Here is a 26876-nt window from a genome sequence, read left to right on the forward strand (position 1 = left end):
GACATAGACAGGTACTGCGGCAATTGAAAAGGCATGATTTGAAGACACGACAGTGTATGTGGATCTGTTATGATGACCCAGAAAAGGGTATTTCCTATATTTGAACGTTTTCAATGGAAAGTTTAACGGGTAGGGAAGAGAAGAAAGATTCAGAGTTCTCCAGCAGGCCCAGCAAAATGCCTAGCAGAGGCTTTCCCTTTACCTAATGCCTGAATGGTGGAATCTAGCAGGGCTGGCCTTCCAAGCAGAGTGAAGTGGCTGTCTCAGGTGGCAGGTGTCTGGGTGGAGAGCAATGATGAGGTGTTGGAGACAGCAAAATGTTTTCAGCCAGCCCTCGAGTTTAGGAAAGTAGGGGGTCAAATGAGTATGGCTTTCTCTAGAAGGTACTGTTTTTCTCAAGCTTGCTGAAGTGACACTTTATTTTATTTATTTGTTTTGATTTGCACACTGCCTTTCTTCCAAGAAAAATGGCACTCAAGGCAGCTGTCCTTACCACATTTTTCCCCCTCTCTGACACACCTTACAGGAATACTATAGTGACAGTCAATCATCAGGTGCCTCTGAGATTGTTGGGTGGTTTGCATTTTTACATTTTTAAAATAAATATAAACCCTGAAATTGTGTTATTTTATTCATCTATTTTTACAATTGCAAATTTTTCCTGCAAAAATGTAATCAACATTTGAAAGTTCAGTATTTTGACAACCCTAACCCTATTTTTGAATTAGAAGTTGGCATGTCATGCTGACCCTGGCAACAGTTGAATGGAATCATCTGTTGTGGCAACGGCAAAACACGCTATTTTTTTACTTGTGGAAAATTGCAGTGCTTTCCAGGAAAATGACACTGCTGTTTTGTACCAGCTCTTCTTCATTCTTTTGGCGAGAGCCTGCCCTTGGTAATTCTTTACATCTACTGATCCTTTGCCTCTACCCAGGACCATTCCCACCATTTTTGTAAGAGACAATGTGATGATTCACAATGATAACACAGATAAGTTGCCTCCCCTCCATTTTTCAGCATGGAGGACACCCCCCCCCCCAAGTATATGGACGAATTGCTCTCTTCTCTTGCAGAGGGAGAAATATGGCTTGGTGGGTGGCTCAGCCTGGCCTTGTGGGTGCAGTAGCACCCTGCAGGCACAACACTGAAGACTCCTCATAAGGAGAAGACCCCTCCTAAGAAAATCTGACTTTTTATTTCCTCCATTTCTGTTGCATTTATAGGCATAGATCATGAAGCTCTCTACCAATACCCTCCCAGTTCCTTTCGTAACCCTCAACTCAAACAGATGCTTCTGACAGGTAAGCCATGGCTGTGGGACCCTGTGCAACAATTATTGCATCATTAGACACAACTGGGGAAGTCTTCTTTGCAGTGGGGCGTTGTAGCTGAGCATGGCTAGAATAATCTGCCTAGTGTGTAAGTGCATTGCGTGTCCAGAGCTGGAGCCATTTTACCTAGTTGGAAGGGCCTAGATTCTATGGAGTGAAGAGGCAAAAGGCCTCTTTTAGAATGAATGAGACCCTGGATCACTAGGATAGCTCAAAGATGTGCTTGTCGCTGTAAAATTCAGTGACCTGTCTCATCTGGCCCGGTGAACTTTGATAACAGAACAAGACCTTGATACGGTTTTTGCAAAGCTCTAGCAGGACGTAGCTAGATTTTCATTATTGGACTGGGGAGTTTGAGTTTTTGCTCACACACAGCGATCACCAGGCAGTCCAGGGGAAATAAATCATTTAGTTTGCATCAGGGAGTGGTTGTGGGGATAAATTAAGAGGACCCCTTGTCAGTTGCCCAGATTCCTTGTACTTCACATACAAATGTGGTAAATGGCTCCTTTTTAAAAGCTAAGTACTGTTAGGTTTGTGATGAAGGCAAAGGGCCCACTGCTGCATTTGAAATTAAAATCAAGCTTTATGTCTGCAAACCTACCCTGTGGTGTCTCGCTCGAATTTCCGGAGCCCGTGAGTTAGGACCGGGTGGAAGTGCCCCTCTTCCAGCAGGGGGCTGGAGCACATCCACCTGGGTGGCTCCAGCTGTGCCTGCCGAAAATTCTGTGGGCAGCGTTCCCACCAGCAGCAGCTCTGAAATGGGGCGTTTTGGAGGTGGGGGCAGAGCCGGCTTTGGATCTGGTGATTCCAAGGCTCCTCTACGAGGCTCCAGGATCAGGCCCTTCATCAACCCCAGGTTCAGGTTGGCTTATATGTCAGTAGAGGCTGGTGGCGCCAATGTCAGTGGGGTGGTGAATCCACTCTGGGTTTCAGTTAGAATCAGGCAGAATTCTAAAGGAGCTATCCAGGGTGCAGAAGCACATTGAGTTCAATGGGACTTACTTCCAGCTGTGTGTGTATAGGATGGTGGCCTAAGAAATGATTATGGTTATTAATAACAACACAAAAATAATAATGTAGCGGGGAGGAAACTAGCCTCATTGGGTGGGAGCGTGATCAGAAAGGGACAAAAAGCTTGTGGATGCCTCTGTGTTGTTGGCATTAATTGGACATCACCTGTAAGACCAATAGTATGTGGCGTAACACACACCAGCGTGTTTTATGAACTTACATTTTTTTAATGTTCTTGCTTTTTTAAAAAATGGTGCTGAGTGCTCTCTCAGGGTAGTATCCTATTGACCTGCTGCTTGCACAACAGGGCTTTTGCAGCTGTAAACATAAAGGAGCAGAAATGCTCGTTTCCAGAAAGAGGCAAGTCAGTGGAGCATTTCCAGGGCTATTTTTAGAAGTGCCAAAGCCCCATTGTACAAGCAGCAAGTCCCGCAAGTGCAACACCACCAGCTGAGCTGGAGCGGCCCCATTGGATGCCACCCTACTACAGCACTGGAGCACTCATTCTGCACCAGTAAAAAAGAGTTTGAAAGTTAGCAAGAGAGCAAACACACAATTATTTCAAGAACATTTATTTGGAATTTCATTTTTTCTCCTTCGTGATGTGTATTCTCCCATCACACAAAGGCATAATTTGAGCACTTATCCAGCCCTATTTTACAACAAACAAACAAAAAACCACCACCCCACAACCAATCAACCCATAATCAGTTGTGAATGACAGCTGCCTGTCTCCTTGCAGCTCTTGTCAATAATGCCTCCTCTGTTATCAGAGATAAGATATCATAGAGTCATAGAATAATAGGGTTGGAAGGGGCCTATAAGACCATGGAGTCCACCACCCCCCATCTTGCTACTGACATAGAAGGGAGCATGAAAACAATACGGGTCAAAGAAACAGAAATGAAATGAATGGATTATTTTCTACCCACTGCAGAGAACTGACACACAAACCTTGAGGCTACAGGGGACCTCTTTGAATATGGACCTTTAGGAATCAAGTGGAGTGTAGATCTGAGTTGCACAGTGGTGTCTCTGGGCTCTGTAGTTTCTAGATGAGACTTTTGTTGTGCAATTGCCCTACCTCAACCACAGAATTTTACTGGGGGGGGTCCAGACAACATTGTCTTGAATTTGTAACCCTCTGTGTTTTCCCACCATCTTCTTCCATCTTTTTTCTTACATTGTGGAAAGGGCAAAATAGCTGCACAATGCCTTTCAACTGGTAGTGCTAGGAGACCTTTGTCTGGAGGCATCTTCTGTCTTTCCACATGTCTGTAGACTCTTGATATGCTCTTGGCATTGGATTAAATTCTATCCATGGTGCCACTACAGTTTCCCCTATTCAGCAGGACCTTTTGGGTCTCTGTTGTACCTAGGAATGTATGGATTTCATTAATTCCATTCCGTCTGTGTTTTGTGGATTGTCAGGTGCCTTTTGTTCTGTAATCCACTCATTGGTGAAATCAGATGTTTTAACCAGAATTTTGTTCTACTTGTGCTAATTCTCATGAGCGCTAATTCACATTAGTGCTAATGTGCACTTGCACAAATGCATTAATCCACATTAGTTAATGCGAATAAGCACCAATGCACATAAGTGCTAATATGAATTAGCACAAATCCCCTTCCCCCAGTGAAAAAGTAGTCTGTAAGTCCATAGAATCTGTATGACTCAGAAAAAGCCAGTCCGCTGCAGAATCGGCAGGTTGGATTCATAGAAATTGGAACTCATTTCATAGAATCATAGGGTTGGAAGGGACCTACAAGACCATCGAGTCCAACCCCCTGCTTAGTGCAGGAAGCCTGATTCACAGGCAGTCTCCCTTCCAAGTACTAACCAGGGCTGACCCTGCTTAGCTTCTGAGATCAGATGAGATTGGGCACATCCAGGCCTTTGCTCATTCTTGAATCCATTGCGGATTTATTTTCTGGCTAGAATAAATACATTTACTGGCTAGAATGTTAACAAAAGAAATTTGCTTGTGTGTACACGTATTTATTTTTTGGCAAAGTGTTTTGAATATCTTGACCACAAGATGGCACTATGGCATCAGGCAATGTGGCAGTGAGCTCAATTGTTCTGTCCTAGCTGACGGTGCACGCAGTATGATGTTTTCGAGCAGCATGCTAATCCACCCTTCTCTTACCTGCTCTGGTCCCTCTCTGCTCTGTTGCCTTTGAGCGGATGCTGTTTGCAATGATGGGAAGGATGAGGTGTCAAGCTCAAGCAGCCAGGCTCTCTGACAGCACAAGCCCAGAGGCTGTCACACCAGGAGGTGTTGCTATGGAGAGGAATCTGACGGGATATCTATATAAAGAAACATGAGCTCATCCATCCTCTGCAGAACTAAGAAACCAAGTCCCGAGATACCTCACTGTCTGCAGTGAAGCGCACAGAAGCAGCCGTGAATCATTCTCACATTCAAGTGGAGAGTAAAACGTGGGCAAAGTGTCTGATCTCAACTGCAGACCAAGTCACATAAGACTTTTCAGTCTAGAAAATCAGTCCCTGGAAACCCCCTAGCCCAGGTGCACTGGCTCTGGCAAAAACCAGCAGGTAGTATTTTAGAGGATGCTCAAATGTATCACCCTGCACCTAAACCAAGGGAGCACTCTGTACTTATGAAGTCCCATGCTAAAGATTGGCTTAATCAGTAGTCTCATAAAGTCACCTGTTAGTAAGGCTGGATGTTCTTTTGAATGGCCTTTAACCTGACTCATTGTTTTTTGTTTTAAAAACTGGCCTAATTACACTGAAACAACTCTTAATATAATTTTTGTCCCACAAATTACTAAGGTAGGAGGGCCGTGATACAGAATTTTACAAATATCTGACACACCTACATGGTTTGGGACATGCAAGCGTTTCTTCTGCAAGTTGGGGAATATTCTGTGTGATGAGGACCTATTTCAGGGATAGAGCTTTTCCCAAAACAAAGGGCACATCTAACACTATAAACTAGTTTAAGAGCCATTACCCCTCCCCAGGGAACCCTAGTAGAAACCATAATTCTGCAAGAGGGGTAAAGGCTCTCCTAACAGAATATTCCCTGTTTCCTTATAAAACAGTGACACGCAAGATTCGACAAGGGAACTTGTCACAGTTAAACTGGTGTAAAAATTATACAGGGTTTGCATAGTTCCTAGAGGACAAAAGATCAGCCCTTTTAAGCACACCAGAACAGATGAAGTGGGACATAAGTGACTGATGCTTTATTTCATTGCCCCCAAATTCCAGGACATTCTTTCTAATGTTTAACATAAGCTTGCTGTTGTTTTATGTCAGTTCATTCCTTCATGACCTCTCTAGAGTAGTCACAGAAAACAATTGCTTTGCCCCTGCTTTTATCAGGCTTTTAAAAATTGTTTGAGCATCTGAATGATTTCTTGTCAACATTGACCTCAAGTGGAAACAATAAAGTCCCCAAGATTCACCCTCAGCATAGTGTTTTGAAGGAATGGAATAGATCCTGGGCTAATTCCGGTGGCTGCATGCTTATAAAAATGTTTTGTGCAAACAAGTCATCTGTGCAACCTGCTTGGAGATGGTCCTGTGATCCGTGAAAGTATTCTTGATAGTTTGTGATCGTGGGATTGTCTGTGAGCAAGTTGCTTAGATGACCAGTTCATAACTGCCTTCAAAGTCATGCAGTCACAGGAATCAGTCCAGCTGCAAAATATTACATTGAAACTAGCTCTTAGTTTCTTTCATGTAGTTGAATCTGTTTCAGTTCAGTTGTGCAGTGCTGAGTTTGTGCAGCTGATTTCCACTTTGATATGCAAGGCAACTAAGCTAATTAAAGTCAACTTGGATGAATCCAATGAATTTTGACCTTGCTAAATAATAAAAACTAAATATATTCAAAGAAGCTGAATTATGTGTGAGGATTCACAGGGACAATGTGAGTTTTCAGTGAAAAGACTACTTAAAGACAGGTGACAACTGAATTTAGATCCACAAATGATAAAAGTCCTTTTTATATGGCCCTATATCCATTTTTGTTCAGCCTGGATGTGTTGCATGGACAAAATGTTGACTCAAACTGAGGCTCACACACGCTTGCATCTCACTACCCAAGCAGTGATGTTCTGTCTCTGGATTATCTTGCTTGCAGTTAACATTTTTGCGCTATCTGCACAGGTCCCTTGTTAGATTATGGACATCATCTTGATTCAACATGAATGTCATTTTTTTCACGAGGAGACAAACTGGGTTATAATGTATATTGATGTAAATTTCCATCAGGTACTGGAGATGGTGTTTGACTGCAAAGGGGGTTGGCATGACTGAATTTGTGTGGCAGTTAATATGGGGTTTTGGAATCATATCAGCCAAGAAAATAAAACATGTGACTTTCTTTGCAGAGTAATTTTGAACTTGGTATCAAAATGGTGGAGGAATGTAGCTGTATTCTCTTTACCAGAGCACACCCATTTGCTCCTTTAGGGAAAAAATCCATAAGCCTAACAGAGATGCATGCCTACAGGAACTCTTTGGAAGAGTAATACACACACATACCATTCCAGGAACACCATTTTATTAGAGGCATTAATTTTCCAGCTCTTTATTATAAACTAGGGCCCTTTTGCACTATCTGAGATGGCTTCCGTTTTGAATATGACACACCTTGCTTTTTTATTACCTCACTCCAGATGAGAGTTCAAAAAGGTGAGGCTGTACAGAATGGCATCGTGGAAACTCCTTCGATTTGAAAATAGTGTGGGGAGGCAGGTCTTCTCTCAGCTCCACTGTCCAAATCCCCAGAAGCTGCCTTACCTAAACATTGCTAACTAGCAGAGGAGGTTTGAGTTGTAAGTTGGCACAAAAATTATCTGTACTATAGATTCTATAATGATTTTAATTACTCGCCCCCATCAGAAAGAGGTTGGCTTCAAAGAAATCTTGCTAATTGTAGTTGCTGTAATCTGCACCTAAACCCTTGATACTACCAATGTGGGATATGTTATCAGTACATAGTTGGGCCCTTGTGTGAGAGAGGCAGCCTTGGGTACATTGCTGAGCTCTTGTGTCAGAGAGACTGCCTTGGGTACATGGCTGGGCCCTTGTGTGAAAAAGGCTGCCTTACTATCTCTCTTGAATACAGATTATAGTAATTATTGATGTCCCCTCTGTCCTCAGCTGGGTGATGCTGGGATTCTCTAGGGCCCTCCTTGTAAAAGAAGCTAGAATAGACATTTACAGTAGTGGCTGATAATGATATATGTGTAATTGCAGGACATGTTCATATCCAAGGGGCATGATGCTAGAGATAGTAAATAAAATGCTACACATCTAATAAACAGGTGGGGGGGCATATGTAACCTCACCTCTTCAACTACTGGCATGTGTGAGACAAATTCTGAAAGAGATGCCTGCTCTTCGTAGTCAAGGTGCACTGTACCAGCTATTTTCACTTGATCAGAGGGCAGGGGGAACCTAGCTTCAGAACCCTGCATAGGTAGGCAGTGGAGTTTCTGAGATCAAATAAGACAGGATGGATAGCTGGAAATCATTTCATGCTATTTCTGTTTGCCATATTGACTCTCTTGTGTTCCTTGGCTAAATAACCATGGAAGTCTTCCTTACACCTTTCATGCCCCACTGATTCTTGCGTGTGGGTTCTCCGGGAGTGAACTCTTAGTAGAGTAGGGGTAGGGAACCTTTTCATCTCAAGGTCTGAATTCAATTTTGGAGAAGTTCTTGGGGGCCACATTCCAGTGGTAGGCAGAGCTGAAGGCAAAGGGGGTGGGACCAAAGGCACAAGGGGTGGGACCAGAAGCAATAAGTAATATCCAACGGTGCCCTACCACTGGTGGTGAGCACCACTGGTTCCTAGTACACGTGTGGCTCCTATCACCACCGCTGGTGATGCAGCACTTCTGGGGGCAAGCCCCCAAATGACCAGAAACAGACGTTTCTGGAACGTGGACCTGTCCCTTCCAGCAACTTGCATTTCCAGTCATTTGGGAGCTTTCCCCCAGAAGCGCTATCTCACCACTGCCAGCAGTAGAGGACATGTGTGTGCCTCTGAGGCCGGCTGCACGAGCATCGGGAACTGGTGGTACTCTCCACCAGCAGTAAGGCACCATTGGATCCTACCCAGTACCAGCATATTGTAGCTGAAAGTTCTTATTGCCAGTGATCAAGTTTTAGGGGAGGGATTTCAACCATTTAGAATGGGGGGAAACTATACAGAAGCCAGGAAACCACCAAACAATTGGTGGTTGGCGGAAAGGAGGTGGGGACTCCAGGAGGGTCAGATTTGGCTCCTAGGCCTGAGGTTCTCCACTCCTGCTAGAGAGACAGAGTGCCCTTTAATAGGTACCTATATCCACACTGTGACTCTCAGTTGCAGGTCTGATTTAGTGAATGAATTGTGGGGATTTAGGGAACCACAAATATCAAGAATATTAACACCATCAATGCATCTCCATCCAAACTTGACTTTGTGGAACAGTTTGCAATTTGCCAGAATGATATTTTGGGGGAGAAAGCAAATGTAATTGCTGCTGAAGGAGAGGAGCATCTGAACTACACATCCAGCCCAAGCTGCCAAACCTTCCCAGTCCCTTCCCCCTGCTTACTGTATTATTTGGGGCAGGTTCCCACTGTGCCAGAAAGTTCTGTAGGCTGGCCACAGATTTTATCTCTGTAGGAAAAGCAAAAGAGGAGGTAGGAAGGATTGTCGTCTAGGTCGGTTTCACCTAGACATGCATTAGTGCTTGGAAAGGTAATATAGACATGTATCTGAGAAAAACGAAGTCTGTATCATTTTCCCTTCCTTTCTAATTTTCCTGTTTGTTAATATTGTAGTTAGGGATGTATGAGAATTTTGGTTATGTTCTCAAATCATTTGAAAATGTCATGTCTGGAATCCCAAAGGCAAATATGGGCAGCACAATTTTTTTCGAGAAATGTTTGTAAATTCATGAAAATCGCACTTGCATTTGAAAAATGCCGTTTTCAAAAATGTGCATTTTTATGTTGAGCCATTGGAGGGAAATTTGCACATTTGAAAAAAATTCAAAACACGCACTTTTCTTATTCAAACGAGCCTGAAATACAATTCAAACAAAATTTGAATGAGTGAGGCAAGCCGAGCTTGAAACTGCATTTTGGAGAACTGGGGTAAGCTCAAAAATGGCTGATTCTGCCATCCCTAATTGTAGTTTAGTTGTACTATTTGGGGCAGGTTCCCACTCACAGAGCTGAATGAAAATGGCCTCCCCCAATTCTCCACTCTATATTCAAGTGGCAAAATTGTGGGTACAATTTCATAGAGTATTCTCCAGGGGAAGGAGAAATTCTCCAACAGTTCCCGAGAGGTCGGGTTCCTTATCGTCAGCGGCAGAAGCACAACCTCTTCCTTTTTTCTTACCTTTTTATTTATGTTATCTCTACTTACATGGGCAGCCTGGCTGCCATCTTGTGTCCTGCACAGTGCCCCAGACTTGGCACTATTTCGGAGCATTGTGTGGTAAAAACGGCAGAGTGGGTAATACTCTAATAGAACTCTGCAAGATGGTCTTCTTTTTCAGGGACGGGTCAAAAAAGAACATTCTCAGAAACGTTTTCCAAACAATAACTTCTGAGAAATCTTGATTCATCTCTAATTATTTTCTTCTTTCTGTAACTGGTTTGAGACGTGTTGATTCAGTAAGATGAGAAACATGAAAAATAGTTCAAAATAACCAAAGGCAATGAAAAAAGTCAATTAATATCAGTATTCAGATAGCACTGTAATTAGGGTCATCAGACAAGAAGGCTGAAGTCCATAATCATGTTAGCAAGTTGCAGAATGGCTTAGCACACAATCTAGCACCTTTGTGGAATTCTGAGAAGCTTGACTACTTTTAAGTAAAGGGCCCATTCATAACCTCATGGTTGGCGTAACAACGTTAAAGTATGCAGAAGCTGTAAGAGCAGTGTGAGGAGCTCATGAAAGCTACTATATCAACACATCTTCCCATTCTCTCCTTTTTCAAGCTTTTGTTTGTACTGTCCAATGTGCCTTGTCCACTGTTCCTTTCCACCAACGGAACCTGACCAAAAAAAAAAAAAATCCCTACAGTTCAGTGAAAACATATTATGGAATCAAAAACAGTAGTAAAACTGAATGCATTTATGCCCATTTCCTAGACTGCATAACATCATATTCAGATACTAAATATTTCCCTCTGTGCACAAATCTGGAGCTTGTACATGTCAGTCCCCTAGCAGATGGCATCTGGCCTTGCATCATAGGGATGAAAGGCTCAGCATCGTGTGACATGGTTTCACAGGCATTCGAGTCATAGCAGTGGTGCAGAGGAACTAGCAGAATATCAGATGGACCTTGTGGCTTTAATGAGTGAGTAATGGCTTCCAGAGTCTGGCCAGCAGAGAGATGTAGTGTAAAATTAGATTGGATGCTGGAAGGTGAAAGCCCTGTTCATCTCTGCCTCTTGGGGGCACAACAGGGACAGACTTCATCAGCATGTTGTCTCTAAATACTGTCTCTCTTCCCCACTTGGAGATAAGTGGGCCAATTTTCCAGACATAAGCAATTTGATAAGATGCTCTCAGGTGTCATTTGGATGCAAGCGTTCACCCATAGTGTAGTATATAAATACTGTATTTATATACCTCTGCAAGTGCAATTCAAGAAAGAGACCAGGGACAATGGTCACTTTAGCCATCTATGTTTCTTAAACTATGGTTCTTGTACTGATTTTGTCAAGCAGCAACAAGCAATGAGGCAAAATTTCCTTCATGACTTTTCCCCAGTCTGACATGGGGCTGCAGTGTTAGGGTGAGGGCTGGATTAACTGCTTCCCTGGCCCCATTTTCCCAGTGAGACACCGCCACATCCCCACACACAGTTGCTATTTGCCCTGTTAGTGTGTGTGTGTGTGTGTGTGTATTTACACACAGCTGCAAATCTTGAGATCTTATCAAAGGCAAGCATTTCAGTGAAACCATTCATTCTGTGTCTCACTGTTTTCCCCTCTTGAATTATGGAGAAAGACATTTATGCACTACTTTTCACACATGTTCTATTTTCCCAGAGAATATTTTCCCCTAAAGAATCTTTTGAGCATCTCCTTTAGATGAATTAGCATTATGTCTGTAAATGAAATCCCAGGGTGCTATGAATTCTCACGGCATGTCTCTCGATCGGAGGTAGAGACCCTGTGGCCTTCCAGATTTGTTGGACTCCAGCTCCATCAGCCCCAGCCTGCACAGCCAATGGTCAGGGATGATGGGAGTTGTAGGCCACAGGTTCCCCATCCACACTCTAGATCAGAGGTGGGTAATTTCTGAGGGGCCAGGGGCCATGTTCCACTGCCCGCCCCTCCCCCCCATGGACCACACCCCCGCCAGAATGGCCACCTCACCATTGGCAAAATAAATTGGCATTTTGCTGCCAAAGTGTGGCAGCGTTTTGCTACCAAAATGTGGCAGCAAACCACTACAGATCCTTACAAAGACAAATTTAGCATGAAAACGAGGTAAATTTAACCTGTTTAAGGCTTCATATTAGTTTGCCACAGGAATTCAGAAGCAAGTTACCATTTTTTTCCAGCACTGCCCAATTTCACTGGTGTTGAGGAGGCCACACAAGAGGATGGCAGTGCATCTGGCCCACGGCCCATGTGTGGCCCACCCCCCAGTGTGCCTTTAGTTCTAAATGAGCTAAAACTTGTGATCCTTTATACTTAAAGTGTGCCATTTGCTTTGCATATTTGCATTTGAACATCATTGAAACTAGCATTTAGGGGAGGGGGGGATCAGTTCTTCTCCAGAACCTGAATTCTGTTTTAGTTACAAGCTGTTACCATGGCTCCATGACAGAGCACATGCTTTGCATTCAGAAGGTCCCTGGTCCAATTCCTGGCATCTCCAATTCAAAAGAAGGATCAGGTAGGTGACGTGAAAAACCTCTTTTTGCCCAAGACCCTGGGGTGCTCCTGTCAGCCAGAATAGACAGTACTAGATGTCTACTCTGATGGACTAGATGGACAAATACTCTGAGCTGGGAAGAGCTTCCTCCCAGATGTGACTCATGCAGGGGTGTAAACCTGAATGTGTAGAGAGGCTAAACTCATTTCTGGGAATGGAGGTGGTGTATTACCATTACTTAATAACTGATGATACTTCTGAACAATCTGAAAAGGAGTAGCTTTGTCATATGCAGAAAATGTCCAGAATTTAACCCTGAAATAAAGCCATTTTAGATAGCGCCTCAAAACATCACATAGGATAATAAAGAGGTGCAGATCTTGGTTATCATATGAGAAGAAGCACTGACTGGAGGAATGTTGGTTCAGTTTCACAATCTCTTTTTTATTATTTTATTGAAGACTTCCTTTCTAAAAAAAAAAAGAAAAAGCAACACTTTTTTTTGGCAAATGTCCTCAACTAGCTTTGTAAGTGTGTATGTGTCCCTACAACAACAAGACAAGTGAGCATTTTCAGATATGTTATAGTGAATAAGCAGTATTCTATGGGGTACCTTCAGACATCGCCTTTATTTTATTTTTTTTAATACAGAAGCCAGTCAGTGGCATTTTTGAGACATGATCCATTTATTAATAGTGGCTGGCCAGGTTACCTTTTTATTACTGTGATAATATCAAGATATTCATCTTGATATTATCATTGAGCAGCAGGTTGGACTTGATGGTCTTATAGGCCCTTTCCAACCCTACTATTCTATGATTGTATTATCTCAAGATGACACAGTTGTCCTTGAGAGGACAGTGAAAATAACCTAAAAGAAGGCCAACTACCAGGAAGAGTAAAAATAGGAATGCTGGGTTTCAATCCTGTATGCAGTGCTAGAGAATCCATGCACACCTTACAAGTTAGGGCTGGTCAGAAAGTCTATCCTCACCTTCTTAGCCCCATTCTTGGACTGTGAAGATGGGGAAGCACTTTCTGCACATTCAGGGGTGGATTGGAGAAGTTCAGATGATTTTCTTGGTTGCAGGGAGCTTACATTTTAGCCGTCAGAGACAGAAGCACTGTCAGAGGCTTCTCCCTCTTTTAAAACTCTCTCTCCCTCTCTCCCTCCCCCCCTCCCTCCCTCTCTCTTTCTAACAGTTTTTGCTGCTGCTTTCCATAGTGATCCTCCTGTGTCAGGAGCGATCTCACCTAACAGCGCTCCTGAGAAAGGATGCTACACATAGTACCCTTCTTCAGATGTACTGTGGAGCAAGATGGCCCCTAATGGAAGAGGATCATTGCCACTGCATGAAAACAATGGGAATTAAAAATAAAAAAGAGGGGGAAAGTTCTGAAAGAAGAAGCCTCTGACTATGTTACTGCCTCTGCTAAAAGGTCCACTGCTTCTGAAAGTGCCCCCCTCCAAATAATCAGAGGTTCGCCAACCCACTTTTTCCCTTTCCCTCACCCCTGCCACTTTGAATGTGCTGAAAAAAATAATCCTGAGAATATTCAGTGAAGCCTGTTCATCTCTGCCTCTTGGGAGCACAACAAGGACAGACTTCGTCAGCAAGCTGTCTATAAATACTGTTTCTCTTCCTCACTTGGAGATAAGCAGACATAAGATATTTAATAAGATGCTCTCAGGTTCCATTTGGATGCAAAAGTTAGCCCACAGTGTAGTATAATACTGTAGTAACTTCCGTGAGTGCAACTCAAGAACTGCCAGGCTTGCCACGAACATATTTTTTAGGGAGGGTAGCAAGATGTTTAAAAACACCATAAGTGTTTAGCCAGTACTATAACAGCTCACTATATTTATTGGCAATCTTGATAGAAAAGGTATACAGAAGTAGTACTGATAAGTTCACCTGCCTGATATTTCACACATCAAAACTGCACCTCTTTAAAAAGATGGAAGCATAGCAATAAAGTGATCTACACCTGTGTAGATTGCTCTATTCTTCCATTATTATTTTTTTTTAAAAAAAGGAGAACCAACAATTTGATAACAATGTCATGTAGAGATGCCCCCCCAAAGTGAGTGACCAGAGCGTGGCTATTCCAGAGTAAACAACTAGTGTGGAAGCACCCCAGATGAACTGACCACTTGAGGTGTCTTAGTAAGGTTGTTCTTAGCAATGACAGCTGGTGTGCACTGGGCTGATGGAGGGTAGAGGTAGAACCAGAAGGTCACCAAAGGCAGAGCAATCTTTTGGATCCCTAGAAGCCCATACCACATAAAGAGGAAACTGAGGCTCATGAATGCAAAGGATCCAGGAATCCAAACAGCTACACAAAAACACTCCTTTGCACCCACAGTCTCCTGTTCCAGGAACAAATCCCATTGCACAGAGAATCAAGTGACTTGAGGATTATGTGCGCAAAGCAATGGGAGAGGGGATCCACACAGATCTTCCTCCCCCTTCTTTGCAACCCATTGCAAAAGGGGACACCGAAGTGGCATGCCTGCAAACCTGAGTGTGTGGGGTGGGGGTGGCATCGTCATCATATCATCCTCAGAGCCCCACAAAAACGCCATCTTTGTAAACCAGCAGCAAGTTCTGAGAGCATCCAAAATTCACTTCTTTGCATGTCTCCCACAAAGCATCCCCCAAACCACCCCTCAGCATGTTTACTCAGAAGTAACAGCGAGAAGCAGCTTAGTTCAAAAATCCAGCACGTCTACTCACAAGTAAGCAGGACTGGATTATTCAGGAGTAAGCATGGGCAGCAAGTTCTGAGCATCCAAAATCTACCCCAATGCTGCCTCCAGTGTAGGAAGCACAGTAACTGGAAAACAATACAGGCACCCAGTATGATGCTGTGCACAGGCACATTGTTCTAAAAAGAGGCAGGCAGGAAATGACTGGTTATTGGGCACCTTTCACAATGCCCTGTCTTCACCCATTCCAGTAGGTCCTCATCAGAATCAGTTTATGGTTATTTATGGCAGCGAAGCAGAGCGTTCTCTCTCACTGTCCTCCTCACTGACTCCTTCCCAAGAGCCCTCATACTGCAGGGAAGTTCTGCACACGAGCACATGCACAGTACTAACACAGACTCCAGCTGGGCGTACTTGGAACACAGAGAGAAGCAAGCACGGTACCATGCACCTTCCTGCCGTAAGTGATTTTTAGCGTTGCTGGTGGTGGTGGGGGTGGGGGGGCTGAGGGTTGGAGTTAGGTGGGCAGCGCCCTGTGCACCCAGGCATTAAGGGCACCACTTGTTCTTAGTTTGTAAAGTGATATAACCCCAACTATAGGGAATAGTTCAGTCACTGTTGTATGTGCAATGCTAATATAAGTAAAACCAATATAAGGTAACCAGTCCATATCTTTGCTGGCTGAAGTGTTGTAAACACCAATGAGCTGTTGGTGAGATCTATCAAAGGAGCAAGGGATCATAGAATCAGAATAGTGGGGCTGGAAGGGGGCTGGAAGGCCATCGAGTCCAACCCCCTGCTCAGTGCAGGAATCCAAGTCAGAGCATCCCTGACAGATGGCTGTCCAGCTCGTCTTGAACGCCTCCAGTGTGGGAGAGCCCACCACCTCCCTAGGGAATTGGTTCCATTGTCGTATTGCTCTTACAGTCAGGAGGTTTTTCCTGATGTTCAGCCGGAATCTGGCTTCCTGGAACTTGAGCCCAGTATTCCGTGTCCTGCACTCTGGGATGATGGAGAAGACATCCTGGCCTTCCTCTCTGTGACAGCCTTTCAAGTACTTGAAGAGCGCTATCGTATCTCCCCTCAGACTTCTCTTCTCAAGGCTAAACATGCCCAGTTCATTCTGTCTCTCTTCATAGATCTTTGTTTCCAGTCCCCTGATCATCTTTATTGCCCTCCTCTGAACCCTCTCCAGTTTGTCTGCATCCTTCTTAAAATGTGGTGCCCAGAACTGGACACAGTACTCCAGATGAGGCCTAACCAGTGCTGAGTAGAGGGGAACTAGTACTTCCCAGGATTTGGAGGCTATGCTTCTATTAATGTAGCCCAAAATAGCATTTGCCTTTTTGGTAGCCACATCACGTTGTTGGCTCATATTCAGCTTGTGATCTACAACAATTCCAAGATCCTTCTTGCTTGTAGTGTTGTTGAGCCACATATCCCCCATCTTGTAACTGTGCATTTGGTTTCTTTTTCCTAGGTGCAGAACTTGGCATTTGTCCCTATTAAATGTCATTCTGTTGTTTTCTGCACAGCACTTCAGTCTATCAAGATCACTTTGAATTCTGTTTCTGTCTTCCAAAGTATTAGCTATCCCGCCCAATTTTGTGTCATCTGCAAATTTGATCAGCATTCCCTGCACCTCCTCCTCCAAGTAATTAATAAAAATGTTGAAGAGCACTGGGCCCAGGACTGAGCCCTGCGGTACCCCGCTTGTTACCTCTCCCCAGTTTGAGAAGATCTCATTGATAAGCACTCTTTGAGTCCGATTCTGTAGCCAACTGTGGATCCACCGGATCTTGCTGGATTTATTTCCAGCTTTGTTGCAAATTCATCTTGCCATGAAATGGAGGTAATTAGGTTTGGTCATGTTTGCTTTGAAAAAAAATCTGCTGGAAGAGTGCTCTCTCTCTCTCTCTCTCTCTCTATATATATATATATATATATATATGATTTTTTATGAAGTGATTAATTTATTATTTAGTTATAGAACACAGTGAACTGTTCTTGCGGCTCTGGAGTCTCTTTCCAGGTGGTAAATGCGCAGCATTATTTAAACATTTTTCTTATTTCCATTCCCCCTGTTTTTAATTTCTACTTCGGTGGCATCCAGCAGCTAAATGAATCTATCTTTGTGACACTTCTCTCCACCCTGAAATATGCTCCCTAAAAAGGTATAATTTTAGTGCAATTGGTTTTCATTTAAATGCTGTTGGCTTTGTGATTCCTCATTGTCTTTCTGTAAGAAGAGCTGCTCAATCGCAGAACGCAATTACAAGGAGGTAGCTTCACTAGAGGTGGTGGCTGAAGAACCCCTGAAAAGGCATGTGACCTGTCACAACTTAAAGAAAATGTTCCTGTTTGCGCTCATCAACTGGCTTCAACCAGTGGAGGCTGATGACTCTGATTTGGGGGGGGCGGTGTATCCGTTCTGGGTTTTAATCAGAGCCAGCCAGAACTCTAAAGGAGATATCCAAGGTGCCAAGCACTTTGAATAGCTCTGTTAGAGTTCTGGCTGGTTCTGACTAAAACCGAGAATGGATTTACAGCCCCACTGAAATCAGAGTCACCAGCCTCCACTGGCTTCAGCAATCATTCTATAAAGAATGATGGAGGGGGTCTTAGAGGTTATCTAAGCCAACCCCCTGCTCAATGCAGGAAATCCAGAGCTAGCATCCCCAACAGATGCCTGTCCAGCCTCTGCTTGAAGATCTCCAGCAAGTGTTAACTTGGGTGGGGAAGAGGCTATAGAGTCATAGGGGAAATCCTCGAAGAAGAAGCTTGTTGCCTCCTAGGACTGTACATGGGGACTATTCCCACACAAACATCACCACCACCACTCCATTTACACACTTTTAAAAGCTCAATACTACTGACCATGTTCAGCTATTCTGTCTTGGGAGTTCACCATTGCTACTGATTTTCTATGGCAAATCCATGGGAAATATGAATTTGTTTTAAAAAAAATGAGAGCTGGTGTTATTATTTCTTTATTTAATTTTTATCCCGGTTTCCTCAATGTTGATATCAAGACAAAGTTAAAATAATCAACATATGTCAACCACAAAAGAAAAATAAATTATTTGAAAATAAAACATGCCAATAAAAAGACACATAATACGAATGCATAAAGGCAGAGAGCCAGTCACGTAAATGCTTATCAAAATAATAATTTTTTAAAAAATTACTTGCCTTAAGGAGAGCAGATTTTATTGTCGGATTTCTATTGCAGATTTCTATTCCACAGGACTGGAGCTACCACTAAGAAGGCCCTATTCCTTGTTAGGAAGGGGGTGAAATTCTTTTGGTTCACATTTTAATACAAGACAACCTAACCTGTATTTTTAAAACTAATATACAAACTCGAATGCAATTTTCCTTCAGTTTCTGCACTTTTCTGAATTTTGCAGTGCAATTCATTGATCACAAAATGTGTAGAAAAATGCATACGTTAGGGAATATTGTATGCAGAAATGCATATATTAGGGGAAATTGCTTGCAAAAATGTGTGTATTACATGAAATATGCATGAAAATGCGTCCAAATGTTCATGCTGACTTTTTACCAAAGAATTTACAAAATGGTGCAGAAACAAGAAGGAACAAACTTGTGCCTCAAAAATTTGAAAGTTGTAGAAATAAGAGAGAAATTCATCCATCCTTCCAGCTTGCCCCCACAAGATGTTATTTGGTAGGGCATAGGATCCTGGAGCAAGGCCCTACCTGAAGAGGACAGGTAGGTAGAAGAGGACAGGTAGAGGACAGGTGCCCTACCTCGCCAGGACAGCTAGACTGGTGAGGATGAGGGAGAGGGCCTTCTCTGTAGTGACCCCCACTCTGTGGAACTCCGCCATGCCCCCTCTTTAATGAGCTTCCACCACGCATTAAAAACGTGGTTGTTCAGGCAGGCATTTGGGGTGGGTTAGGGTATTTTTTAGAAATATGATGTTTTTAATGTAGAATTTTATTGTTTTAAACTGTTTCTAATATTGTACATCGCCCAGAGTGGCTGGGTGACCAGCCAGATGGGCAATTAATAAAATAAATAAATAAATAAATAAATAAATAAATAAATAAAATGTAAGAGGATGGGCAGGTTCAAATGGAGAGGGATGTTCCCTTCCACGATAGGTGCTGCAGCCAAGTCATTTACATCGTTTATAGTGCAATCCTGTACACTGCATGCTCTCAGAACATGTTGTTCATGCCTACTCCTGCGAAATCTATTCCTTATTTGTGAGTAGACATGCATAAGCTGTATTTTTGTACTGTGCTGCTTCTCACTGTTACTTCAGAATAGGCATCCAGAGGGATGGTTTGGGGGATGGTTTGTGGTGGGCTTTTGGATTCTCTCAGAACTTAAATGGATTGCTAGGTAAGAACTGTAGTACACCTTAGGGTTGTTATCCTAGCTTGGCAGGTCTGCAATTGCACAAAGCTCCATATTTACAATTTGCAGTGCTTGGTAAAAATGGGGGGAGCATCATATATCTTGCTTTTGTACTGATGGTAGATTCTGTAGTTATTCTGAATACACTGTTATTGACCACTTGCTCTTTTGATCATTTAAAAATATAGTACTGGTGGGTGTATGTATGTGTGTATTTTTGAACTAAAAGCTGTCTTGTAGACCAGGCAGTGTCCCAACTATTTGTTATTCAAACTTGGACCCAGTAGCCAGCAGTTGAAAGGACAGGTGATTGGAGATGTGAAGGCTGGGAGGGAAAACCCAGAAAAATGGGGGTGGGGAGGACCAGAAAATTGCGGGGGGGGGGACTTTTTTTCTGTTTTTCTGGAGATTGGGGGGTAGGGAATGGGGGAATGGTTTTTTTCCAGTTTTTTTTCCTCAAGCCTACATAAAAACATAAGAAGAGCCCTGCTGGATCAAACCAAGGTTCCATCTAGTCTAACATTCTGTTCACACAGTGGCCAACCAGCTGCCCACAGAAACCCACAAACAGGACATGAGTGCAGCAGCACCGCCTCGCCCATGTTCCCCAGCAACTGGTGTACATAGGCTCACTGCCTCTGGTACTGGTGGTAGCATATAGCTATCAGGACTAGTAGCCATGGATACCCTTCTCCTCCAGGAATTTGTCTAACCCCCTTTTAAAGCCATCCAAACTGGTAGCCATCACTGCATCTCTAGAGGTGATGGAAAAGGCAAAGCCTTTCATTTGTGAGCCACCATATGGCCTCGCACAGGCCCCTGAACAACATAGGGCCTGCAGGCCAACTGTGGCTCTCTCCCTGGTTCTTTGTGACCCCCTCAGAACGTTCCAAAATTTCTGTTGTGTGTGGCCTTTGTCACTTCTTTATGGGAATATTTAAGGCCCCTTTGTACATTAGTTTGGCTGTGTGGAAGTTGCTGCAGCATGGCTCATTTCTGTGTCATTGGGATCACATGAGTAGCCCCTGGTCCAGTAGGAGAAGCCCACCTGCTGGCAACTCCTAACCATGCCAGCAGTGTACCCCCATTTCCACAAAGGGTGATAGCACTGTTAGGGGCCTCAGCATAGAGCTTTTCCCACAAAGGCCAGGGTTTTTCATGCAGTGGCCCCCATGCTACTGGAAGCCCCAGGCCCATCAAGATGTCTGCATCAGAACATCTGCATTGCTGCTCCTCTCCCTGTATTCACGAGGTCTTTGGTGGAATTGGTGCCTCTGCTGCAGCCAGTTTGCCACGTTGCATACCCACTGAGGTCAGAGACCTCCTGTCTGTATGAAATGCTAGGAGAGTGAACATCTTATGGGCTATTGCCACTGAACCCAGGGGAACTAGAAATAAGAGTGGGGGGAGACACAGGCATTGAGCAAAATCAAGGAATTGAGGATAGGGGTGCTGAGACCCTTTCTGTGGGTGCAGAAAGAGAAAGATATTGGGCTATGGAGAGTGAGAGAGAGAAAGGTAGGGTTAACACAGAGAGAGGTTTAGAGAGACCAGTGGTCTTGTAGAGAGAGAAGAGAGATCATGCTATGGAGTGGAGAGAGAGAAAACCTAAGGGAAGGTTTTAAGAAGAAAACATTGTAGCAAAGATGCACTTCTGCAGCTAGAATAAAGATGTGGCTCTCTTTGAATGAATAATAAAGAAGTAAAAATGGCCCTGAGTGGTTTGGGTTGTGCGCCCCTGTAAAGGGGGCAGAGATAGACTGAAGCATTCTGTTTCACTTAGAATCCACAAACAGAGGAGGAGAGAAAATAATTCTGTCCAAGTTGCCTAGCACAAAAACAAGAGGGGAGCATTATACCATAACCTCTGTGCATGCTGCACATCTAGTAGAATTCATGCTTCCCAGTGAGAAAGGATTTTCCAGGCTGCGTGTATAACTTCAGTTGTCAAGCCTGAAAGCTTATATCCTATGTTCTTGAGACCCACATTTTGCCCCTGATCAAAAGGCTAGTGTTAGTATAGAAATCCCCCTTTGACTCCACTAAGATCAAGCCCTAGAATTCCTCTACCCCAAAGTTCAGAAAATAAGCCAGGGCACTTTGATCTGGAAGACCTCAGCACACATTTTCTTGCTTTATCTTTGACTATTTGAGAGAGAGAAAAATTAATAGTCTTCCTATCAGCCTTTCCTGCCTGCCACCCACTGCAGCACTGATCTTAGACCCATACATGACTTGTGTAAAGCCACTCAGCTTCTTGCTATCTTTTTACCTCTCATTTCATTTGCATGGGAGATGTTGGTTGGCTAGTGGTGATGTCACCATGCTGGAGAGTCAATAAGCAATTAACGCTATGGATTTTGCAGTAAAAGGAGCTGAACCGTACACTGCTACTTAAGCCGTTTTCTATTACAGTAATTTACTCTTCAACTCCCTTTCAACAGACAAACCCATTTATCAGGTATTTGATGCTGTTTCTCAATCAGAGCAGAGAGAAATCTTGTGAGACTCAGAAAGAGGGATACGCTGATGCAGGCTGCAATGGCAGATCACCCCCCCAAGAACAACAACCCTGCATTCAGAGCCACAAGGATTCTCAGCTAACATATCTATATGAAAATTCCAATGCGTGTTGACAAGATTTACACATTGGGGTTCTCCCCTCAAAAAATCTCATGGTGCCTTAATTGCCTGCCCCAAGAAAAGTGATCAACGCAGCATCTTTGAGCATCTTTGTGAAGGGAGGAAAAATCCTTCCTTGTTCCATCTGCCCTCAAGCAGCTGAGGCTACAGCCACAGCCAAGGAAGTTACAACATGTTGGCAAAATAATTCAGGGGGGAGGGCAGGAAAGTCTTCTGACAAATGAATGCTTGGCAGACTGGCACTCATATATGCTAACTGGGGCTATAAGCCCCACTTTCAATCAAACATTGGCTGCCGTGCCAGAAATGGAATAGAGACAGCAGCATCTACTCCAGCTGGTTTCCCAGTCCAGGACCTTGTAGCACTGATTTATTATTGTGTTGATTTATCATCCAGGCTGAACATTGATGCCCACATCATGGAGTGGCTGCTTCTTTGTGCTGTCCTCCAAGCACACAGAAAACCGCCTGCCAAGATGAGCCTCAGCAATGGAAACCTGGGCTACAGTCACTGATATATCAGCTTTTTGAAAGACCTCTCTGTATTACTCTGTTCCCTCCAGTGTCCCCCCAGTTGACTCAAGATGCATGATGGTAGAGTGGTGCATCCCATTCCTTAGGATGTGTCTCTTGAAAGAGGAGTACAGTGCACAGATACAGAAGGGACTATGGACTTGGCAGGTTTATAGAAGTAAACATGTACAAATCTGCCCTCTCAAACCTTCACATGCATAATTTACAGTGTGGCAGTATTTGTAGGTATGTGTGGATATAAGCCTACACACTTGATACACTGCACGCTTGCATGCATTTTTAATTCCCTGTGATCTCAAGTGTGCACTCATTTGCACAGGCATTGATATGCATCAACACAAGTGCACTGATTAGCATATCAGTGCCTGTATTTAGAAATGCATGTACCCCATACACAGATACTGCAAGGATAGGCACCCATCATTTTCACTGTGCTTTCCCAACACCTTCCCCTCCTTTTACATTCTCCACCAATACATTCCTTCTTCACTCAGCCAATCAGAGCGCTAGGCAACAGATGATATTTTGGGATGAGGGCTCAGATCTACCTAAGCAGCCTCTCAGGGCTCTGTCTGTGCAGAGAATTCAACAACTCATCAGAATGCCAAGCTGAGATAATAATAAAAAATTAAAAACCCTGCACAATCTTCTTTTACTTGTGCTAAGCACGTTACATTAGATATGTTTTGAATTAATATCCAAATACTGGTGGAGGGATCAGAGAGGAGAGATTTATTTTCAGATTTGAGCCTGTTGATTTCATAGGGACAAATAAAAGGATATTTTGTTATTGTTTTGCTACCTTTGGGTTAGTGTGTGTGCATGCACGCATTGATGCTTAGCTGAATCTCAAAAGTGCGTTATAGATTCTGTTTATTTTTATACTGTTCCTGACAGTGCTAAGCAGCCTCACCACAGAGATTTGCACAAATTGGCTTTCCACTTTCGTGAGATGATGGACGGGCTATATGTCAAACAAAAGACAGATCCCAAAGTCCTGACTATGCCTTTCTGCCTTAACATGAAGCCTGTCACCTTCAGCATCCTCTTCATTCCCTAAGGGACACCCAAGTTGAAATCAGCTCTGTGCTCCTTGTGACTACCTGGAGAAAAGGTGAATGTTTTGAGAATCTCTGATGACATTAACTTTTAACTGGGTTGGAGGGGGAGTGCAATTTTCCATCTTTTACTGACTTCCTCCAGTTAATCCATCTGGGTGACAGCAACAAGGTTGGACAAGATCCATCATCATTTATCCTGATCCAGGGGAAGTAATTCCAGATAGCTGCTTCCCAGAGGGATTGTATGGTCAAGTGAGAGAAAAAAATACCTCAAGGAATAGGTGCTAATCTGAAGGCATTATGCAACGACTGAGGCTTTAAACTGCCACATTACAGAGGCTTCTGTTTCTGGATTCTTTGCAGGTTTAAAATCAGCTCCTTTACATGTGCTTTTTCCCTGGGGTTTTCTTTCTCTTCCTTTACTTATGATCCATTCAACAAGCACTAGGTGATGCTGTGATATAGCAGAATTGCACTAGGCTTTATCCCACCATTCACAAATAATACCAGGCTTTCCTAATTAGAAACCCACCCACTAAAAATGGTTGCAAAGCACGGGAGAGGCTCTGGAGGATGACAACATCATGTAAAGCACCCACAAACTACCGAAACGGAGGAATTACAAGTGCACAATAAATGCCTCGTGTAGAAAGGTACTTAATGGATTATCTGTGGTGAGAGAAGGGGACAGAAGGTGGGGTGGGAAAGCATGAGAGGGATACAAGTTGAAGGTGACCGTGCCTGTACCCCCTGTAAAATTCTGTGAGCGAGGCAGGGTGATGGCACTATAAAGCCTTGTCTGGGAGCTCCCCCAGTGTTAACAGTGGCTGATTATGCATCACATTTGCTAGTCCCTCAGGAACTGCTATGGTTCCAGCAGCCGCATTTGAGGTTTCAGATTAGTGAGAGGGGCAAAGACACAGAGGAGGGGAGATTCCACTATGTGGTTTAAAAGCTTGGATTACAACCCCCCCCCCATCACTTTAAAAGCATTTGACTTTTTTTTACACCTTATAATCACTGTATGTGCGTCAGCAGTGTGCGTATGCACGTGCTTCTGAAGAATAATCACACCTGGCCTGAAATTTAAGTGGGGGGAGGAAACTGCCCCTCTGTGAATTGCATTTGTCAGGTATGCTGAATTCCTGTGAATCAGCAGACTTGACACTCATAAAAATCTCTTATTTTGAAGCAGCATCCTGAGTAACTATCCACATTCCAATCTTAAAGCTTCCCTGTGCAACGAGATTCTCTTCTTGTGTGGTTCAGTTCCAGCCCTGCCACTTTGCTAAAGCTAGGATACATTTGAATTGCAGACACAAACCTGAACTTGTCAACAGTGCCATCGCAGGATATTTCACTGCCTGTAGCAGAGCATGCTAAGGCCAACACTTTAAAAAGGCTTGGTGTGCCATTCAGACACCATTTTTCCCCCTTCATCTATCCCCTCTCCCCCTCATAGTGCCGCCTGAAGCAGGTCGCTTCACCATGGTGCATGGCAGGGGATGGCCCTGCTTATCAAGTACCCTGTAATAACCAAGTAACAAGGAAGATTCCAGATGGATTGAGTAGTGGCTCATGTCTCTCCTTATGGGTTCATCTATGTCTCTGAAGCATGTCTAAAAGTTGCATTCCTATGCATGGTTAGACATGGTTAGACCATGTATTCCTATGCAGGGTTAGACAGAAAAAAAGTCCTACAATTTTTTTTTTTTTGACTAGCAAATCAGGAGGGCTTTAAACTGAATCCTATGGGGAAGGGAGATGTAATGTTGGGGGTAACAATGGACGTAGGCGCATGCACTGCAATGGAGAGAACAGCTCTGATAGTGCCCAATAATAGTCTTCAGACACATGTAGGAAGAAAGCCAGACTATGAAGCACATGGTCTTCGAGGTCTATATACTAATGCCCAGAGTATGGGAAACAAACAGAACGAACTTGAACTCTTAATACAAGAGGGAAATTATGACCTGATAGGTATAACTGAGACTTGGTGGGATGACTGTCATGACTGGAATACAGCAATTGAAGGATATAACTTGTTCAAAAAGAACAGGAGGAACAGAAAGGGAGGTGGGGTTGCACTGTATGTGAAAAATACATATCTCTGCACAGAAATACAGAAGGAGGAGCTTGGTAGCCCCATCGAGAGCATCTGGGTTGAAATAAATGGAGCAAAGAATAAAAGGAACCTGGTGGTCGGAGTCTACTACCGGCCACCCAATCAAGGAGAAGACAAGGATGAAACTTTTGAAAAGCAAATTGCCAATGTTTTAAGGAAGCATGATGTAGTAGTAATGGGGGACTTCAATTTCCCCGATATTTGTTGGGAGACAAATTCTGCAAAACATGGCCCCTCCAGGAAATTCCTGACTTGTGTGGCGGATAACTTCCTCCTACAGAAAGTAGAGGAAGGAACTAGAGGATCGGCTATCCTTGACTTGATCCTAACCAACAGAGATGACTTAGTGGATAAAGTAGCAGTTACAGGAACTCTGGGGGAAAGCGACCATGTTGTACTTGAGTTCTTGGTTCTAAAGGAAGCAAAAGCCGAGTGTAGTCAAACGCGTACCCTGGATTTTAGGAAAGCTGATTTTCATAAACTCAGAACAATGATCAGTAAGGTCCCATGGCAAGCGATGCTAGCGAGAAAAGGAGTCCAAGATGGGTGGGAGCTTTTAAAAAAGGAAATTCTCGGGGCACAATCACAAGCAATTCCAACAAGAAGAAAAGGTGGAAGACAACAGAAGAAGCCAATGTGGCTTCACAAAAAGCTTAGGGATGACCTGAAAACAAAAAAGGACACAGATAGGAAGTGGAAAGAAGGCCAAGTAACGAAGAGTACAGGCAGATAGCACAGAATTGCAGGGATGGTGTCAGGAAGGCTAAAGCTGAGAATGAGCTGAGGTTAGCAAGGGATGTTAAAAACAACAAAAAGGCTTTATTCAGCTACGTGCATAGTAAAAGGCAGAGGAAAGAAATGGCGGTTCAGCTATTAAATAAGGGTGGCAAAACGATAACAGATGACAAAGAAAAGGCAGAGGTGCTCAATTCCTACTTTGGCTCAGTCTTCTCCCAAAAGGGGTTCTATGACCCCCCTGGCAAAGCCAAAGTACAGGCTGAAGGGGCAGGATTGCAGCTTGGGATCGACAGGCATATGGTCAAGGAACACCTCATTACTTTGAATGAGTTCAAATCTCCAGGGCCAGATGAACTGCATCCTAGAGTCATAAAGGAACTGGCAGAAGAACTCTCAGAACCGCTGTCTATTCTCTTTGAGAAATCATGGAGGACGGGGGAAG

The 26876-nt window shown here is 43.6% G+C and overlaps 1 protein-coding gene across 3 annotated transcripts in view; it reads left to right on the top strand.

The window, feature by feature from the left end:
• The window catches only part of LOC146348229 (phosphatidylinositol 3-kinase regulatory subunit alpha-like), a 138767-nt gene that overhangs the window by 34883 nt on the left and 77008 nt on the right, over window positions 1-26876 (top strand). For all 3 annotated transcript variants that reach the window (XM_084852633.1, XM_084852636.1, XM_084852634.1), the window contains one exon: window positions 1227-1304. In XM_084852633.1, coding sequence (XP_084708759.1) covers window positions 1227-1304 — 78 coding nt within the window. The remainder of the gene's footprint in view (window positions 1-1226; window positions 1305-26876) is intronic.

Source organism: Heloderma suspectum, chromosome 4 (assembly GCF_057233095.1).
Source record: "Heloderma suspectum isolate Gila_16-S chromosome 4, 16-S_ref, whole genome shotgun sequence".
NCBI lineage: Eukaryota > Metazoa > Chordata > Lepidosauria > Squamata > Helodermatidae > Heloderma > Heloderma suspectum.